The sequence below is a fragment of the Agelaius tricolor genome, unplaced genomic scaffold (assembly GCF_023055355.1).
Source record: "Agelaius tricolor isolate 1412-34295 unplaced genomic scaffold, bAgeTri1.0.p SCAF_18, whole genome shotgun sequence".
Classification (NCBI taxonomy): domain Eukaryota; kingdom Metazoa; phylum Chordata; class Aves; order Passeriformes; family Icteridae; genus Agelaius; species Agelaius tricolor.
Genome location: NW_027269278.1, coordinates 11,125,655 through 11,146,146, shown reverse-complemented (window position 1 = coordinate 11,146,146; position 20,492 = coordinate 11,125,655). Strand labels below are relative to the sequence as shown.

The 20,492-nt window shown below is 46.1% G+C and overlaps 1 protein-coding gene across 1 annotated transcript in view; it reads left to right on the top strand.

Moving 5' to 3' along the window:
* The window catches only part of COL23A1 (collagen type XXIII alpha 1 chain), a 174,892-nt gene that overhangs the window by 136,087 nt on the left and 18,313 nt on the right, over positions 1-20,492 (top strand). The window contains exons 6-8 of the mRNA XM_071443293.1: positions 16,136-16,162; positions 17,942-17,968; positions 18,615-18,641. Coding sequence (XP_071299394.1) covers positions 16,136-16,162; positions 17,942-17,968; positions 18,615-18,641 — 81 coding nt within the window. The remainder of the gene's footprint in view (positions 1-16,135; positions 16,163-17,941; positions 17,969-18,614; positions 18,642-20,492) is intronic.

Below are 20,492 nucleotides of genomic sequence, written 5' to 3'. Positions count from 1 at the left end.
CAGACGTGCCTTTGGCTGTGCCACCACATCCAAATCTGTTGTTCTCCTGCTGGTTTTGGAGTGAGAATTTATGTTTTATTTGTGCCCTCCCAGTTGCTGAGGGTTGCTTTAAAAAATAAATTATGGGTATTAGGTGCTCCTGGTTTTCTACCTTTCTTCCCCCAGAGGAGGAGGAGGAGGAGGAGGGGTTCAGGCTGTTTGCAGCCACATTTCCTTGTCTGTCATTGCACTAGCAGAGGCATTTCTTGTTGTTCTCTTCCTGTAGAGCCTCACTAGGTTGAAAGGGCTTATTTTAGGGAAAATAAATTTGGCTACTATTCCTGGGCTAATAAATTCCCAGTTCTGTTTTGGTGACAAGGACTGGGGGCTGTCCCAGCCCCATGGCTTTGGTTCTCCTGGGACTGGCAGCCCTGCCTGTGGGTTTAGTGAAGAGTTTTCAGCCCTTTGAATTTTTGCTTCTATTTCAAGATAATTTTTTAACCTAAATACTTAAGAGGGGGTTGAGCAAAACAATTATTTGGGATTACAAATAAAGAGGATAGTGGGATACTGCCTGTTTAAAACTCCCCAAATACACCTTTAAGGGACACTCCCCATTGACTGAAGAATTTTGGCCAGTTGGGAATGGGTTTGTGTGGCTGTTTGGTCATGCTCAGAGGCTCCTCTGAGCCCACAGGCAGCCAGGGCTGGTGCTGCCTCACGTGTGCTGTCTGCTCACGTTTATTATGGCCATCCAGCACAGGCAACATATGGTGCACTATTAATTTTTCTTTGTCTCTAGTTGGTTTCATTTCCTGGTTCCCACGGCACTATTGAATTGCAAATGGAGCACAGGGGAGATTTAACACAAACAAGACCTTTTTTTCCTTTCCTCTCCCCTTGCCCTTCTTTGAAAGACAACTCCTGGTTTAGTTAATTTTTGGGTTGGGTGGGGTTGGTCGGTTGGTTTTGGTTTTTTTTAATCCTGCTTTTTAGCATAAATGGCCTTTGCCAGAGACTTCTTTAAGCATAATATAAAATAAGTCCTAGAACCCACAGAACCACAATATTATTTTATTTTAACAGTACTGCATTTATTAGTTTCTTCTGTTTCTTGATTTAGGCCAGAAGGAATTGATTACTTCTTACATGTACAGCATTACACTGCTTGAACTGTATCCCCAATTCTGTTGTTCCCTAGTAGCAGTTGTTCTGGTATTTTATTCTTTTGGCTGTCATAAGTTAGTTATGCATATAAAATTATTAGAATTTGTGGTACAGGATTTGTGGCTCATGGATGATTGATTGTCCTGTCTGTGAGTAAGGGGTATTCTGCTCAGATATACTATAAAACCTCTGTTTTGGAGAGTATTAAAATCACATGCTGGGTAGGAAATTTCTGCAATTGAAATATAGGCTTACCATAGACTGTAATTGAGCATTTACAGTCACAGATATTAGCAAACACTTTATGTGCTAATGTGCTGGCTGGGGAACTCACCAGCAAGCGAGGGCAGGGTGTTCCAAGTGTTTCCTATTTATCAGTGTGTGCTCCCTGCCTTACCTCTCCATAAAGCTCCCTGTACCCTTTATCCCAAGCTGTAAGTGGTTAAACAGGCAGAGGCTGGAGTCAGTGTTGGATCTGGATGAACCAGGAGTGCTGCAGGAGGCATTACAGCTGCAGGGGTGCTTAGGGGAGGGGAGAACCCCTGTGAGTGGTGTGGAGGGGCTGCTGGAGCTGTCCCATGCCATGAGCAAAGCCTGACTCCAGTTCTGCACCCACAGCACACTGAGATCACCTGTGTTTGTGCAGCAGGTGACATTGCTGCAGCAGGTGACATTGCTGCACAGGCAGTCCCCTCATTGCCTGTTGCTGTGCCAGCTGATCCCCACCAGCTCCTTCCTGGGTCTTGCTCTGGGTCTGCTGTAGCTCAGGGCATGGTCAGCAGCCCCTCGGGCTGTAAACACCTCTGGGAATCCCCTGAGCAGAGCAAGGAAGGTGAAATGCCCTGACTGGGCTGTGTTTTGTTCTGCTGATCCTGCAGCTGCTGCTAGGCTCTGCAGTAGGGTCATTCCCCACAGCATCAGCTGTGCTTTCTGCTTCACTGCAAATAATGCAAAGTTTAGATGTGAGCTGGGAGAGTGCATCCTGCAAGGAAGTCAATGGATTTAGAGGGGTAAACTTCACAGAATCAAGTGCTGGAGCAGGAGCTTGAAGCTCAGTGATTGCTGTCCTGGCTGCTGCCCCAGCCTCCACGACCTCTCCCCAGCACTGGGGTGTTTTCCTTCCTCCTGGCACCCCCATCCCAGGGCAGCTTTATGGCCAGGACCCAGTGTGTGCCATGCATGTCTGTGGCTCCAGGGCCAGCAGGGGCTGGGCACTGGCAGCAGGGATGTTGGCAAAACCCTGGTAAGTAGCCAAAGGGGGGCAGGGGATCACAATCCAGGGAAATCAGGGAAAATGCACTGTAGGTGTGAGCCCTCTGATAGGAAAGTTACCCCAGAGTTTAGTTTAGGGCTGGCTGGAGAGCTGATGGCCCCGTGTCCTGCCATGCTCTGTGATGTCAAGCTGCTCCAGGTGCACTGACTGACTCATGTCCCTTGTTCCCCCCACAGGGGCAGTCAGGACGCGATGGGTACCCGGTAACTCCACTGCTCCTTGATTTTTGTTCTTTTCTAATCTGTGCTCTGTGGTCCTCTCCAGCATTTTCCGTGATTTTCCTTGCCTGTTTTAAGCTGCTTTTTTTCACTTTTTCCCTCCTCTCTTTCTTCATTAGTAATAGCTTTTGAGGGATTCAGCCCTAAAACTTAAAAGCCTGAGCAATAATCTCCCTTAATGTTTATAGGGATGAAACACTTGAGCCCTTTCATGGTTGTATTCATGCTCTTATTTAAGAGTTCACTGGACTGCAAAGTGAGTGAAGGCTTTGGGGTTTGTCCCATTAGAACTCTAAGAGGGGATACTGGTGAAAGAGCCTCAGGTGTTGAGATAGATCCTCATTTGCCCATATCCAAAAATGTTTCCATGGGTGCAGAGCTGTCCTGCTGGATGTGCAGGAGGAGGGAGCCCTTGTTCTGGCCAGACCCCAAACCTCAGCCTTCTGGCTGGCTGCCCTGCCCCTCATCAATGGATGGCCACAGTGCCCCAGCTCTGAGGGGCTCAGCAGCTCATTAGGGAGCCACTCCCAAGCAAGAACTTGGTGTAAGGGGTTGCTAAAAAGCACTGTAAATTCTCCATGGCATGGAGAGAGATCTTCCAGCTCTGCTCCTACTTTTTGAATTGATGCAGTGAGCCCTGCACTGCCTGTTGCTCTGGAAGGGGTGTATTGGCTTTCCTTAGCCTTCTCCTTCCTGTGGTTGATGCCCTTTTTTCCTTTTTCTTTTCCCTTATTTTTTTTCCTTTTTTTTTCCTGAATGGGTGTGTTAGGAAAACTCCCTGCTTGTCTTTGCCACCTCATGTCCTGGCCTGGCTCCCCTTGAGTGCCCAGAAATTACAGAAACACCTATTGAGTTGTATGTGTTCCATGGAGCTCAAGAGAGGAGGATTGGAAGGGAATTCCAGGGATATTTGCAGTTTTCACTTCCCCTGGACCCCTGTGATCCTCCCTGGGGAGGGCAGCAGCGTTTCCCCAGAAGTGGAGAGAGGGGAGATGGGGTTAATTTTGCAGAACCAGCCTGTGTGGCCCTTGCATCCCTGCCAGGAAAGCGCTGGGGACTCCACCAAAGGATGAGGACAGAATTTTGCTGGGAGGGGAGGCTGTGGCCAGCAGGGAGGGCTCTGTGTCCAGGGAAGGGCTTTGTCTCCCTCAGGTGGCACCTGCCCGCAGCAGCCCCGAGATGCTGGAGCCAGGAGGTTTTACAGATGCCTCAGGGGTCTGTTGGAAATTAAGAGTTTAATTTATTAGAAGTTAAGATGTGAAATTTCACTCTAACGGGCTGTTGATTGTCATTTTTAGGGTGGCTTTTTGCCCTTGTGGGGTGTGGCAAACCCTGCTGGATCAGCAGTGCCCTTGGCAGGTTTGTGCCTTCTCCTGTATCAGTCATGTGGTTTAGTGGCAGAACTCTGAGAACCAGAAACTCTGGGAGGAAACAGGGACTGGGAGAGAGCACCAGCACTGTCCCCTGGGCAGCCTGGCACCTTGCCTGTCCCAGCTCCTGGTGGAGAGGGATTTTGGTGATGCTCCAGCACTTCTGGATGGTGTCAGGGGACTGGGAATGACCTCAACTCTGCTGCCACATCTGCACTGGGAAAATGGCATTAACATCACCACAAGGCTTTTCCTCCTCTCTCTTACCCCCAGGACCTGCAGTCCTGGTCCAGGCTGGTCTTATCCTGGTTTGGAACCAGCAAACACTGAATGACTACATCCACATGGCTGTGGCTGCACTGATTAACTGTATCTAATAAGGAGGTGAGGATAATTGTATTTCCAAAGCAAGATGTATCCCTGAAGAAGGAGGAACCAAACAGAAAGCAGGCTTGGGAGTATTATTCAGCAGAAGCATATGGGCAGCTTTTATTAAATCCAGTTGCATATTCAAATGAATTTACTTATTTAGTTCCCTTCAGGGTGATCAAATAAACTCTGAGCTGTTTCAGGGTGGTGAAAATGCAGAGGTAGAAGGTGGATATTAAGTGGTGTGTGGTGACACTTGCATCCACAAGCCAGCAGTGCTAGTTTATAACTGAGCTGCAAGCAAAGGAAGCTTTAAAGGGATGAAGTGATCCAGAGCTCTGGAAATGGGACTGAGGGAGAAAACAGCTTCCATAAGATGATTTCAATATTTTTATACTTAACATCTTAAGAGGAGAGGTTTGGGCCTTACAATAAAACTTTACAGCAGAAACAGTTTTTTTCTTTATGAAGTTCTGTAGGTTTATTGTTATTTTTGAAATCCCATAGAGGATTTTAGTTTCCATTTTTAACCCTATGGCATATCCTACTGACATTGTTGTAACAGCTATGAAGGATGCTGGGATTTGTTGCTCTTCTGCTCTTGTTTGATTTGGTTTTGACACCCCACTGATCATGCATCACAGCACACACCTCAGCCTGAATTTCTGTGTAAGGGCTGTATGGGTCTGTCTTCTCCAGTAACATTTGAACTTGGCCAATTTCAGCCAGATTTGCAGGAGGACAAAGACTTTGTGGAGAATAGTTCAACTGTTGATACTAGGGGCAGGCTAGGGGAAAAAGCCTTCCTGGTGCCCAGGGTGAGGCAGGAGCCAGGCTGCCACAGAGCTGCCTTGAGCTCAGCTTTGCTTGGGGGCAGCAGAAAAGCAGGAAAAGCAGATGTGCAGCCACCATAACGATGGAAATGTGTTTCTTGCTGGGCAGGACCAGGCCCTGGGGCTGGGATCCCCTGGGAGGTGTCCCAGGCTGTGCTTCCCAAGGCCAGGAGCATCCCTGCTGCAGAGTGACTCCCCCTGACCTGGGGTGCTCTCAGCATGTTGGGCCATTTGTCCTGGGAGCTGGGAGGGGCAGGGGGCAGAGGGGCTGTGCTGCTTTCCTGAGCAGGGCAGGCAGCAGCATCTGGGCAGGAGGAAAAGGAGAAAATGAGGAGCAGATGGGAGAGCTGAACTGTGAGTAGGCTGACCTTTGAGAGCAGGAGGATCTCTGCATTGCACAGTTGTTTAATTGGATGTTAGGAAACACTTCTTCACCAAAAGGGTTGTGAAGCATTGGTCTGGACTGCCCAGGGAAGTGTTCCTGGTGGGATTTAAATGATGTGGCTCTTGATTTAGTGGTGTGCTTGGCAGTGCTGGGTTAATGGTTGGACTTGATGGTCTTAGAGGTCGTTTCCAGCCTGAATGATTCTGTGGTTCTAAGCAATGGCTGTGCAGTGCTCTTAGCAGTCCTGCCCCCATCTCTTTCTCTGCCTCATGCAGGGGTGGTTCTATTTGCCCTCAACCTACTCAGTTGTTCTCCTACATATTCCTCCTCTTTCCCAGTGAGATGCTGCCTTTGTGGTTCACCAGAACCCATTCCCTTCTCTTCTGCACTTACTGGAGAAGCCTTTTGAAGCCAAGGTCTCTGTTTCTTGAGAGTTTCATCTGCCTTCACTACTCATCCCTAAAATCAGTCTCAGCTCCACCACTACGTGACATCCCAAATGTAGGGCTGTCACTTCAAGTGGGAAGAAACCAAAAGAATGAAGTTGATTAATGAGGGGAATTACTTCATGTGCATGTCTTCATTAATAGAAAGCAGAGCAGAGAAGAGGCTTTGCAGAAGAAAAGTATGATATGAAACAGGATTGTCCTATTTTATGCATTTCCTTTAGAATACTAGGATTTATTTTTAGTTGAGAGGTGTGTTACCCATTTTGTCCCTCCGGTGTATAATGTTTGCCTTCTGAATTTTGTAAATCACTTGTGTGTTGCCTGGAAGACCTCAGACATCATCCTGCCCATCTCTTGCAGCAGTGGGAGCCTTTTGAGAAGGCAGGGAGAAAAGGCACCATGATCTGTCTGCTTAGAATAATGCAGCTTGTTACTGAAAATAATTCAGCATTAAGTACCCAGCTCTGTGGTCCCCAGCACAGGAAGGATATTATCTGTTGGAATGAATCTAGAGGAGGCCACGAGGGTAAATAGGGGAATGGAGAACCTCTGCTATGAGGAAAGGCTGAGAGAACTGGGATTTTTCAGCCTGGAAAAGAGAAGGCTTTGGGATATCCTAATTGCAGCTGTACAGTACCTGAAGGAGCTACAGAGGAGCTGGAGAGGGACTACTGACAAGGGCCTGGGGTGACAGGAGAAGGAGATGGCTTCATACTGACAGAGGGTGGGGTTAGACAGGATATTGGAAGAAATTCTCTATTGGGAGGGTGCTGAGGCCCTGGCACAGGTTGCCCAGAGAAGCTGTGTCTGCCCCATCTTTGGAAGTGTCCAAGGTCAGGTTGGATGGAGCTTGGAGCAACCTGGGATAGGGGAAGGTGTCCCTGCCTGTGGCAGAGGAGCTGGGTGTAAATAGTCTTTAAGGCTCTTTCCCACCCAAACCATTCCATGATTCTGTGACTAACAGACAGGTAACTGCACCAATATAATCAATTAATAGACTTTAGGTAAAAAAGAATAATGACACAGACATTGCTCCATGCTGGCTTTTCATTTTGGGGAACAATTGCTCTGTCAGAATTGAAATACTCCTGTGCAGGCCATTCTCACATATTTATAGTCCAACTCAGGCTAGGGAGCTATTGGAGCTAAGCAGGTCAGCATCTTCAGAAACTTTTATTTTGGGAGCCTTGGACAGTGAGCTAATATCTTCCTTTGGCTGCAGTGCTGTAAATCCAGGCCTATCCACTGAAGTCAGCTGTAATGTATAAGCCAGAAATCAACTGGTAAGGATGGTAAAACTCTGGTTTTAATTAATTTTCAAGACATAAAGTGAAGCCAAATGTGTTTTTCTAGGCTGATGTCTGTGAGTGGGGTTGAAGAAGCATGTGTAGAAGGGAAGATGGTTCCCTGACATAAAAACCCAGCACAGTGAAGCGCTGGAACAGCCACTTTGGTTACAGGTCTAGACCTTGACCATAAACAGTGGAGTCTGGGGTTTTCTCTCCTTAGCAATTAAGAATTTCAGTTAGTACACAACTTAGGGAAAGTCTGTGCAAGCTTTTCGTGTGTGACCCATAAATATAATATGAATGCAGACAGGATGATGTGTGGGAAATGAGGAACACATGCCTCAGCCTCTTCCTGGTGGCAGCTCCTCTGTGCCATTGTGGTTCCTTTCTTACCAGAAAGCTCCAAGGCATGCACTTAACCAGGCATTTTGGAAATGGCAGCACCAGAAAACCACATGTGGCATTAATAACAAACTCCTTTTACAAGGGGACTGTGGGAGTAGGCTAAAATTGAACTGCCTGATGTCTTGATGAATTGCCTCCACCTATGCAATTATCTCAAAGTGCTGTCGAGGTGCAGCCTGTGAGAGTGGCTGGAGGAGCCCAGTGTAGTTCTGGGATTGCTCTTTGTGCAAACCAGAGCAGCAGCAGCATTTTAGCTCTTCAGGAGGGCTGCCAGAAATCCCATGTGAGGTATGGGAGACCATACTATATGGCCAGACCTCATGGGCTGTGTGGACACCAAATTTTCCTGGTGTTTTGCAGTGGGCAGCTGATTGCAGACCTTGGGTGGCAGCTCGTGCATGGACACAGCTCCTGTGGTGTCCAAAACACATTGCATGGGTCTTTTGGCTGGTTGTGCATTACTAGACTTGGGTACTTTTAAACATTGATGAAGGCTTCTGTTGGTGAGGTATTTAGATTTCTTAGCCAGGCTAATCAAGGTCAACTGTAATTTAGGTTTCAGTCCTGTGTTTGTTCCCATGTTTCACTTGTAAATATCCAGACTTCAAGGAGTGTCTCCTGTGTGTGAAGTCATTTGCACACATACCTCTCCCAGTAAGAGCCCAAAAGACAGAAGTAACAAACATTCATTTTACAAGGCAAACTTTGTAGTTCCAGTCTTTTTCATTTTATTTTAATATCAGTTTTGTGGCCAATTCACGTAATTATTTGCCTAGAGGGAAAACCCTCTTTAAACAGGGGAAGCAGATCCAGCATGTTTTCCTGCTACATCCATTTGCTGGCTCTCTGATGTGGAAGCAACAATGATTTTGTGAAGACCAGTTCTTAATGGCAGCAGTTTATTTTCCTTTTGATTTAAAGGTAATTCTTCCACTGGGATAATAAAAAGTTGTCTTCCATCCCACCCGGTAGAGGAACTGCAGATGCATTTGTTTATCCTGTGTGGTTCCAATGGTTCTGGATGGGGAGAGGAGAGGGCCTGGTGAAGGTGCTGACAGCAATGGCAAGGAGAACTGTGCAGCCCAAATTGCACTGGCAGGGCAGAGGTTTGGTTTCTGGCTTCTCAGGCAGCTTTTCCTCTGGTTTCCTGTTTTGAGTGTGGAGTGCAGCTGGTGGATCTGCATCTCTGTTTGCAGTGTGTTTGGGTCCAGCCCTGTGATGCAGAGGCTTGGTGTCTAGGCAGAGCAAAACTGAGAAAACCAAGAAGTTTTCTCATTAACCACCAAAGAGAGGTAATCCAAACAGAAGCTGTCAATGACAATGGTCTGGAAAGATTATAAAGGCAGTAAGCACTGAAGTGTTTGCTTGAAACACCAACATTCTTCCAGAATTACTTACCTACTTAAAAATTGCATTCCCAGCTCAGAGGCCATCACCTCTCTCATAGGTGGATATTAAAAAAAATATATCCAAAGCCCAACTGGACATCAAATGCTTGAAGAAAGCAGTTGTGCGGAACACATGGGACTCATTTAAGCCTCAGAAATTCGGGGAAGTTGGGGAGCTCTTTCTTCCATAAGAGTACTTTGCTGTTTTGGAAGAGAACTGGTGCAATGTGATGCACAGAGTTCTTCCCTCTGAAATGGTGATCTGGCATGTCTGCCCAGGAGCCACAGCAGGCTGTGCTGGGAGAAGTGACCAAACTGGCTCTGTTCTGGCATCTCCAAGTGACCTTCCTCAAAAACCCTAGCAGCCCAGGGTTTGTTTCCCACCCCTTTGGACCAGTCAGTGTTAGATTTGATTCCAGGCGTTTTTCTTGAGCATCTTTGAGAAGACATCCAGAACAAAGAGGAAGCTCTGTGCACAGACAGAAGGCGGCACATCTTGTGGTTAAGGACAAGGCAGCTCCTGCAGGGAAAAGGGTCCCTTATCTCATTTGAAACGCTGCAGAATGTGGCTGAAATGTCTGGAAGACAGCTGGGAATTGAAGTACTCTGGTGAGGCTAGCAATGCAAAGGAGGGGCCGAACAGTGGGCAGAGTCCAGTTCTGCCCCAAAAGCTTCCTGAGGATAGAGCTGGGTTTGTTTTTTCTGGTTTTGTCTGTTTGTTTGTTTCTTTCCCAAGGCTTTCAGGAGGGCTGGGGGCGTTGGTGCCCCGTGGAAGGGAGAGGGGCTGTCCCTGCAGAGGCCCCGGATGCCCGCTGGGCCCGGTCCGGCCTCCGAGGCGGCGGCTCCCTTGCAGAGCCATCTGGTTTGCATTAAGGGTGAAGTTTTTAGCAAATTACTGCTCCTTTCTGCTCTGTTTCCATCAAAGAATGGGCAGAGGCCTCCCAGCAATCTGTGGGCAGATTTTCTGGAGCAGAGCACAGATCTGGGGGGGTTTTTGTTGCCTTGTTAATGCACGCTTGGCCCTTATCAGGCTGCTCTGCATGGTTTACCTGGCACCTATGGCCGGCAGCCTGGGCTGAGGGACGCGGCTCCCTCTGAGGAAATATTTCAGAGCCTTTGAGGGTTTGGTGATGCTGAGCCCTGCCAGACTCTGTGGGCAATGCTCAGGTGGCCTTTTTGGAAAGAAACGAGGGAGAGGGGTGAGGGTTGCTGCAGCAACCTGAGGGTGAGGAGGGCTCAGCTCATCCTGCAGCCCTGTTGGACCCAGGACATTCCTCTGGCTGCCCTGGATGAGTCGAGACCATCCACCTGTGCCTTCCATTTTAGTCGATGGAAAAAATTACCAACTTTCTGTGAAGATTTACAAGCCACAAGGGTTTGAGTAGTATGATAGTTAATTTGTCACAGGGTGAAAAAGTAGAATTTTGAGGTTTTAGAATGCGGGTTCAAGAAGCAAGATGGAGGAATCTGGGCGTGCCCTGTCCTTCTCCTTCTTCTTGTCCTCCATCTTCTGCTGGGATGGTGACACTTTTTGGTTGGTTTAGAGTAGAGACAGACTGTCTAACATAGATGATAGGTATTGGAAAATTATTGTAAATAAAGCACACGTTATTCTTAGTATAAAAAGTTAACACCACCCCAAGGGTGGACAGTGTGCCACAACCCAACCTGCTGGACACATCTCAACGGGTCAGAGAAAGAATGTAATAGATAAGAGAAAATAAACAACCTTGAAAAGCAGAACCAACGAATTTTGACTTCTTCTTTGGTCGCGGGGCTGGGAAAGAAAAGACTTTCTAACACCTCGGGGTCATCTCAACCACAGAAACCCAAGACAGCCCCATCCTTTGGGATCTCCCACAGCATTGGGATTGGTGTTACATGCAGGGAGATTAGATTTTGGGGAACCCCTAAATGCCCTTTCTCATAAAAAGAAATGGGGTTTTCTATCTGAGCAAGGACAGCCTGGCTCCAAGGCCACGCAGGATGCAGCCTGCATGTGTAAATTGTTTCCAAATGGAAACAATTAGTCTTGCAAGGATTAAAAAATAATGTCTCATCAACGTTGCTGTTTAGTGCTTGTAAGAAAATCGTAGAAGCTGTTTGGTTTGGGAATTTTTTTTAAACTATGTAAAAAGTTTTCATCTAGTAATGGAAAATGGATTTCCAGTTTGCATGTAGTCATGGTTTGCTCCATGACTGCATGGAGGAAATTTGGCTACATGGGGAATGTGTATTGGATAATACATTTTGTTGGACAAATAACTTTTTTGAAACAAAGAAAAAGAAAATTTTTAAAATTATTAATAAAGGTTAGTTTATAATCATGTTCATTGCTTAGAAAATAATATTTATTTTTAAGTGTATAGCAATCCCATCCCATTGCAGTGAGGCTTTCCATGCTATATATAAAAGGTAAACATGAAACTGTTGTGATATAAATGATCTTAATGCTTAACCATGGCAGCTCCTGGTATGAATGTTCCCAATGTTTTGTCATGCTGCAGACTGATATGATTTTGGGGTCTCACACCAGGGATCCAGAAGGTCAGGGCTGATGGAGGAGGAACCTCCTGCCCAGGACTCACAGCAGTGATTGGTGTGTGCTTGGGGTAATCCCTTGTATGACCAATTGCATACTCTTCACAAGTTTTTGAATGTCGTAATAAATTTATTTAGCATTATAGATAATGATAAAAAAATAAACAATAAAATATAATTTAAATGCATTTGAAAGGACAAATGATTAGTGCAGCAGCAGGGGTATTGTATGGAGTAGAAATTTGTTATTTTGTAAGTGTTTCTCATCCTTCTGCACTGAGGACCTTGGGGAGGGAGGAGGAGCAGCAGTAACTGGGGATGAGGTGACATCCCAGAACAAGTCTCTTGGACTCAGTTTATTCACAGTTAGTGCCAGTGGTTCTCAGCTGCTATTTAGAGGACTCACAGCTCATTTTTTGTTTCTCAGTCCCTTTTCTTCCCTTTCTCTTCAGCTGGGAAGCTGGGAGCAGCCACAGCAACCTGGCTGTCTTCCTCCACTTTCCTTGTGACAGGCCTGGCAGGGCACGCTTGGCTGCAGCTTTTGCCAGAGCTTTCTTCTCACACAAAAATGTGCTGAGGAACCACATGGCCAGCAGACACTGTCCTGCCTGTGAGGATTTACAGCATGGCCTATAGAAAGGGATTGTCCCTGCTCCCTGCCTGTGCTGCAGATGACCCAGGGCCCTTTGCAGGGATACTAAAATATTGTCATGCTCTTTTGTTCATTCCTTGGAATATAAGATTCTACCCTTTTTTGAAACCACAGAGCCAGGGATGGAAAGGCAGCCCTTTGAATTTGTCAAAATTTGACTGCAGGGTTCCTTCCGACCCCCGTGCTAATTTTTAGCAGAGCAGGAAACATTAAAAATAACCATGAGAGAAGATTTCCCAACTCAGAAGGATTGTCCTCTTAAAAATCTCTGGCTTTGCTTTCACTATATATTTTTCCCCCTTAAAATTCCTGTAACATTTTAAGAGCAAGTCCATCCCTGCCAGCAGCAGTGAGGATGGAGGGGGATGGCAGAGGGCCAGGGAGCCAGGCTGGCACCTGGGCTTGTCTGAGCCAGAGGTGAGTGATGAACGTGGGAAATGCCTGTTATTTATGGAGCAGCTTTTGCATGTGAACCAGAGCTTGCAAGCTCCACATCTTCCCTTTTGAGTGAGCTCAAAATCTTCTCAAGCCTTCAGCTGACCTCAGCAATGGGTGAATCTCATTTTTGCAATGAGAGGTGGCATTTTGATGTTCTATCTCAAGACTTGTGAGCTTCTACTGTGAAACAAAATGAAAAGTACATCAGAATTTGTTTTAAAATGCATCTGAATGCAGCCCCTTACTCTGAAGTTGAAATGTTGTGTCAAAACCAAGGCATGCATCAAGATTATGTGATATAGTAACAAGCTCTCCTAAAGATTCAACATCTTATCTGACCCCTGTCTGCATTCTCAGCATCAAGGTGTAATTATATATCATTAAATAATAGATCATCAATGTGTACCATAAAATATATTAGATTTATAAATAATGTCCTCACCCTGGTGATGGCAAAGGGGGATGCACCATGGGATCACCATGGATCATTATTCCTGCAGGAACACCTGTGCCCGTGTCACTCTTTGTGAGGGGTGAAACCAGGGTGTGTAATTGCAATTATCACTCACCTCTGTGAGTGACTGATTGAGCTCTGTGTCACCAGCTCTGTGTCACCAGCTGTCCCCACTAATCCAGCTCCTCTTGCTCCAGCAACCTGAGGGCTCCAGACAGATGTTGCAGATGCATTTTCTTTGCAAAACTGACAGCAACAATTTTTCTTTTCTAATGGGGAGGGTGTCTCACAGAGCTGGTTTGACCAGGCACTGAACACATCTGGTGTGTGGTCAGAAAATGAGATGTGAGTTGGTTGCCAGCTGGAAGGGGCCTCTAGGGTCATCTGGGACCCCAACAGTGTGCTCTTCCTTGAAGCATTTTGTCCCACTTAGCCAATGCAGTGATGGTTTTGGTCAGAACTATGTTTTGGAGGAAATTGGTTGAATTTTCCCTCTACCTTGTTTTAAAGCATTGGGTTTGTCCTAGGCAGAAAGTTCATCCCCTCTGGATGTAGAGAATAATTAATTATCTGAATTGTGATCACTAAGTGTGATTTAGAGCAAAGGACTGTGATCAAGAGTGAGTGAAGGAACAAGTGAAATTGCTCCCTGGGCAAAAAGCAGAGCCAAAAGCCACTGTGATGCTTTCTATTGCCAAGGACTCCAAGAAGAAACTCCCCCTTTTCATACACTTTTCCTGGTTGGTTTAGCAGAAGTATTTTTTGTCCTTTGAAAGTGAAAACTTCTACAGAGATTGGTTTTAAGTGGGGGAATAGAGGGTTACTCATTGTTTCCCCATTCCTTATTTATCAAATAAATTAGAGATTGCTTAATCTTTAATTAAAATGACATGGAGGAGAATTCAAATAAAAGACAATAACAATCTCAACACATGGGCACTTCTGAGATTTGCAAGCAGTCAAGTCAGGCAGCCCAGATTTCAGATGAAATCTCCTGGCTGCTTTTGGGACCCTGCCTTGCTCACACAGACATTTGGCTGGGCAGGTAGAGCAGAGTCGATTCAATCTCCAGCCCAGACTAACAAGATGTTTAAAATTCTGTGTTAGTCTTGTCCATTCAGTGCTGTGGCTGGCCAAGAGCCCCTTTGGAACCCTGATGGATATTGTTTCTCTCAAGCATTAAATGTTTTCCCTCAAACATATTCTGAATAGGCCATTGTTTTTGCTTCTGGATGTCTCTTTGTGGACTGATACAAGAATAGCTAAAAGATGAAGAACTGGCATTTTATATTTAAAAAATAATAATTCTGGGACTTCTACTCCTCTGAGAAGTTGAATGTGCTGCCAGTTCTCTGCTCATATCCCATGTCTGATCCTCTGAAAGTCAGGGAGTTGCATCAGGAGCTTCAGTTGAATGACCTCAAACAATCATAATTTCAGGAAAGAAGTTCTGTGAACCTGATGCCATTTCCAGCTTTTAGAATCTAAGGAATCGAGGTGAGATAAAGTGTGGAGGAGGTGTCAGGGCAGCTTGGTTGTGACCTGCAATCCTTTGCATTAACAGACACAACTGCTTTGTGTTCATTTTTATGACCACTATGTAGCTGTTGAGTACTGATGGTTCCTTGGAAGAAAAAGTACACATCACATAAGGAATGTAACCTGTGCTTGATGATTTCAGAAATCTCATGTGTGTAAAGACATCCTCATTTATTTTCAAGTGAACTTCTCTTGCACAGGTCCCCCAGCCCTTGTAACCCAGCTACTGATGATCTGCCCAGGTCATCTGGATTCACCTCTTTTTCCTAACAGAGCTGTGTTCCCCAGGCCCCATCAGCATAACCATTGCAGGCAGATTTTTTCCTTATTGATGGCCATTTATTCCTTATCAATGGCTGTGAGCTGCAAGGATGCTCTTTTTAATGCAGCCATTGGACTCCCCTTACCCACCTTTGCCTCTTTTGCTCAAATTCCTTATGACAGAAATAAGATAAACTAAAAAAGACCCACCCCAATCAGTTCCCTAAGAAATATAGAGACCTTTGATGCTTTAGCACTGTAGCACAGTCCAGACCCCTTTTGCTTTGGTGGATCCTCACGGTTCTCAGGGCTGTGACGTGGGAGATGTTTCATCCCAGCAGGTTGGGAGGGGGAAGTGCATATTCCACAGGTGTGGCTGTGCAGGGCAGGGCTAGAAAGGAGCTGGAGCTGATCCAAGGTGCAGCTTTGCAGGGGGAACCCTTGCATTTGCCACAGGCAGTGGATTTACAGCAACTGGTGGGCGTCACTTTGTCCCCAAAAGTGCCAGCTCCAGCTGATGACAGGGGCAGCTTTGGCCTTAGGGCATCCGTGCTTCCTCCCTCCCCACATCCCTTATCAAAAGCAATGTTTCCTTTGGCCCAACACATTCAGGGGTTTGGTGTTAATTAAGGGCCTAAGTGCCAGAAATGCTGGGCAATTCACCATTTTCCATATTGATGCAGCAACCCTAGGAACAGGAGACCTGAGGAAGAGCTGGGATAACTGAGTGCTTTAGGAGAAATGGTTCAGATCCAAGGCTGATGTGAATCACTCATGGATCTGCTCAGTTTAACCAAATCAGGCATGTTTTACTGCTGCTGGTTTTGACTTTCAAAACCTCGGGGAGCCCCAGGCCAAGTGCCAGAGCAGTGTCACCTTACCCCTGTCACTAATCCTGTCGCTTCCTTTCACCCTCCTTCACACTCTGCAAATTGTTTGATGCCTCTTACTGTGCCTCTGTGAAACCTTCCTGCTGGATTGCATGGATGGAGGAGTAGGTAAATCATAGAATCATAGCCAAAGATTAAGTAAGTAGAGTCTCTTTCAGAACATGCCTAATAATGCTATGTTTGAAACTTTTTCTTTTTTTTTTTTAATAATACTCAATTTTCCTTACTTTTTCAGGGGCCTCTTGGCTTGGATGGCAAACCAGTAAGTAGTACTAAGTGCCAAATATAACATGTCTTTGTTCATGCTGCTCCACAATAAATAGGCACTATCTCAACTATTACTCATTTAGTGCTACATATATAACTGTTTAGGAGGAACAATTGTACTTGGGAAGATTATTCCATGCAAGTTTGAATTCTGAGCCAGGGCTGGCCAGCAGAGCTGGAGGTGAACTTTTCTTTACCTGTCAGCTCATCTCAGCTGCCTCTTCCCCTCCTGCCCCAGCTCAGGGAGCACAGACTGCAGATGGGCATCAGGCCAAATTTGGGGAATAAACTCCAGTAGCACATTCAAAGAGCAAAGTCAATGATCTTGGTTGTGTGCTTCTGGCACTACAGAGTGATACCATAAAAATAATTGATCCCAAAGCAGGTTCCATTTTCCTCCGAAGGACCTGAGCTGGGAACTGCTTGAGGGTGCCCAGTGTCCATGAAATACTTCTTGGAACAGACTGGATTAATTTATGAGCTGTTTTTTGATTTCATTTTTGCTTGGAAGCCCTTTGGATATTCAGGTGCTTCATTCTTTTCTTTTTTATTTTACAGAAATGCAGACTTTTTTTATTTTTATGCTAATTGAACCCTAGCCAGCTCTGATTCCTTCCACTGAATGGTTCCTACAGAAGGTCACAGTTCCATATTTTGTTTCCAAACCCCATTCTCTTCCACCACCTTCACTACAGGGCCCCATATGAAATCTTTTTAAATTCTGGTCCTAAACCAAGTGGGATTTCAAAGTGGGTAAAAGCCATTCAGTCTTTGCAATTGAAAAGCTGCTCCAGACACTTATTTCCATCCAGTGAGGGAGTGTGTTGTTATAGCCATACATTGCTGTGGTTGGTTTTCATCCTAACCCTGAGGATAGAAAATGTGAATAAAATCTAGAAATAAAGCATTAGACAAGAAAAGAAGGAAGGGCTTGGCTTTCATTAGCAAAACCTCCTGCTGGAAGTGCAGTCAGACCCCAGAGCCCTGCACCCCCAGGCTGGGGTGTCATTGCAGGGCAGGAGTGACACCCCAAGGGAGAGGCAGGGGAAATCTCAGTGACACAGCAAACTTATCACACAGCCAGACTCAAACCAGACTGCTGATGATCTCTTCCATGACAGGAGGGGCCAGCAGCCTTGCTGGCAGTGGGAGGGAGGCTGCATGGGAATGCAGATGCTGCTGACCTTCCCCCCGGTCCCACTTCAGCTCACACTGTGCACTGGCACCAAGGTTTGGTACCTCTCTGTGCTGGAAGGCAAATGCAGAGCAGACACATCAAAGTGCTGCTCTGGGCTCTCTCTGGGGCTGCAGTGGCCCTGCCTGTCCTACAGACAGCTGCTCAGAGGGAAGATGAATGATGCCTTCAGCAAACAGGCCAAGGAAAGCAGCCCATCCTCCTTGTTTATTTCAAACAGATGTATAATTGTTGTAATGATACACTGAGCATGTGCTTTTTCTAGAAGTGATTTAATACCTCCAGGTATCTTTTGCATCTATTTAGAGTCATGTGGTGGTGAGCTGCTGCCACACTGCCCTGCTCTGGTCCTCTGTACTCTGTTCCAGCAGGAGCAGGCAGGACCTCGTGGGTGCTTTTTGGTAAAGTGTTGCTCATGTCAAGCACTGCACAACTTAAAATAGTAGCATGTATTCCTTAAAATAATAGAGAATGTGGCTCAGGTTTGTGAATTGGTGAATGTGATTTCCTTGGTTTTAATGTCACATGCATTGGTGATTCTTCTGCTCCTTAATTTGGATTCTTCTTATGTGTTTCCAGGGACCTCCAGGACCAAAAGGGGAAAAGGTAAAGGCTGATTAACATGTGGATTTGGGGGAAGCAGTTCCTGTATATACTCCTGTTTCTGTAATTCTTTCAAGTTCAGGTTGCCCCAATAACCCAGCTGGGTTTTGTTGGAGCTGTTAGACTGGGTTCTCAGATTGCTCTTGGAAAAGCCCCACGAAGGGGAGGGCAGGAAGAATTTGCAAAAAAAGTGGGGGGACAAGTGTGGTCTTAAAGCTCATCTATGCTATAGGGCTCTGGTAAGCCACTGAGGGTGATGAGAGCATAAAACTCTTCATTCCTCCAAGGGATCTGGGCTCCATCGTGTTTGCATGACACCCATGCAATGAGAGGAGCCAAAGAAGGTCATTACTGAAAGTGAAGTTAATTTTCACATGTGAAGGACACAAGCAGTTGCTAGGAGAGCCTTAGAGTTGGAAACAAACTGCTATTTCTGATTTATTATCTGTTTCACTGCCTGCCAGGGCAGAATCTTTCCCTATTGTGTTGTCTCAAAACCTTCTCCTCCCTCATTTTAAATACATTAAACAATAGGAAGGACTCTTGCCCCTTCCCTTGTGTGCTGTACCCGTGTCAGGCTGACCCTGTGCTCAGTCCTTCAGGGCTGAGATTTGAACTCTGACCCTTTGCTGTTTTTCCTGATTTGCAGGGGGAAGCAGGAGACATTGGCCCAAGGGTAAGTGGTGACACAGCACACTGATTTATTCTAAAATCTGGTTGGGTTTAGTCACTGCACAAAACAAAGCCTTGCTGCAAACAGTATGGTAACAGTTGTGGAAATGTTTAATTCTGCCTCTGGAGCTCTTTGTGGAGATGGTTTTCCTAACTTTGGCCATGAGGAAAAAGGAGTGGAAGATCTTTGGGTACCTCATGGAGGGTTTTGCTCCTTCTGAACCTTCTCATCCCTGATTTCCTCTTCCAGTGTCAGAGACAGACTCCATGTTTCTCTTGAAGTTTCTCTTGAGGCTGTGCTCCTTATTTGCTGGCATTAGAGCACCAGTGTGTGGGGGTAGGATCTGGTGTCCCAAGGAGAGGTCCAGCACAGAGCTGTGCAGGATGGAATGTTCCTCCTCCCTTGCTGAGCTCCCCACCTGGGAGCAGGTTGGCATCCAGGTGATATCCAGGCTGCCTTTGAAAATAAAGGGGTTAAGGTAACTGTATGATGAGGGAAAACTCTTTGGACTATAGCATACAGAAATTAATGGAATTTCATGAAATTTCCTCTCATGGAGATGCATGAAGTTGAGATTTACTGAGGTAAATCAGGACGGGTCTCCAGAGGCACAAGGGGATGTGGCCCATGTTGGGGATGAGATGGGAGGCTTCACCATGAGGTGTGGGCTCTGTTACAGAGGTATTTCTGTATTTCTGAGGTGTGGCTGTCTGTGGATTATGGGCACATGCTGCAAACCCCATTGTGGGGATGTGCTGGAATCCTGCTGTGCCTGTCACTGTAGGAGGCTGGATTTGGAGCTGGCACTCAAGAGTTGGCTGACCTGGGTTAGATATCATTGCTGGAAACATAACCTGGACCTCAGTGGTTAATGTTGAGTAGAGATGCTTCAGAGACATTTTTCTTTTTTCCCCTGGAGGCTGTAAAATCACTCCATGAAGTTGGTGTCATATTCTGAAGCAGCTCCCAACTGCCTTGGGTGTGTTTGGAAATGTCACCCTGGGGCTCAGAGAGCCCCTAAAATTTCTCAGATGGATTTACAGCCTGTGTGGTGAAGGAGGGGCTCGGCTAAGGCCTCACTTTGTGCCCACCCACGGGCTCAGAGCAGCCTTTAAGAGGTGATTGAGCAGCACAGGGACCTGAGTTTCACTCCTTGGCCAGGGCTGGGGTGACTCTGGGGCTGGCAGCCCGGGAATGCTGGAGGAGATGCTGCTCAGGCTCCAGAGGCTCTGTGCTGCCAGGTGCTGGGGAAGTCACCTCCTGCTGCAGGAGATGCTCTGGGACAGGCTCTGTCTGGGCCAGTACCAGCTCTCAAGGTAACACTTGTCCTTTGCTTTCACCTACCATGAAAAATGTGCTGGGTTTTGGGGGCAGATTTTGTCCTGATCTGCATTTGTCCAGATTTTGCTTCAGTTTCTGATTTATTTATGACTTTTTGCAGAACAGTAAGAAAAAGGCTCAAAAACAATTTGTGGGAAAAGTGAGAGAGAAAAGCCTGGCAGAACCATGCACAAGTAGCCCTAAAAACAGGTGCCTGACTTTGAAAATAGCTCCTTTTATGTCTCCAGACACTCAGGGTTGTGAATAGGAGCACTTCTTAATACCATCTGGTCTAGATTACTTCTTATTTCTGAATTTAATCTATCTTACTCCTCAAGTTTCAGTGGTAGCTTTGTTTAGCTGATTTTGATTTTGAAAGATGTGTCAATGCAACTCATGGCATCAACGGGAAGATAAATATCTAGGACTGTATCCAGTGCCCTCTTCCTTGTAAATGATCATGTCCATGGGAATGAGGACAGAGTGTGTCAGTGAGCACTGGAACACTATCATTAGCAATGATGGATTAAAAGA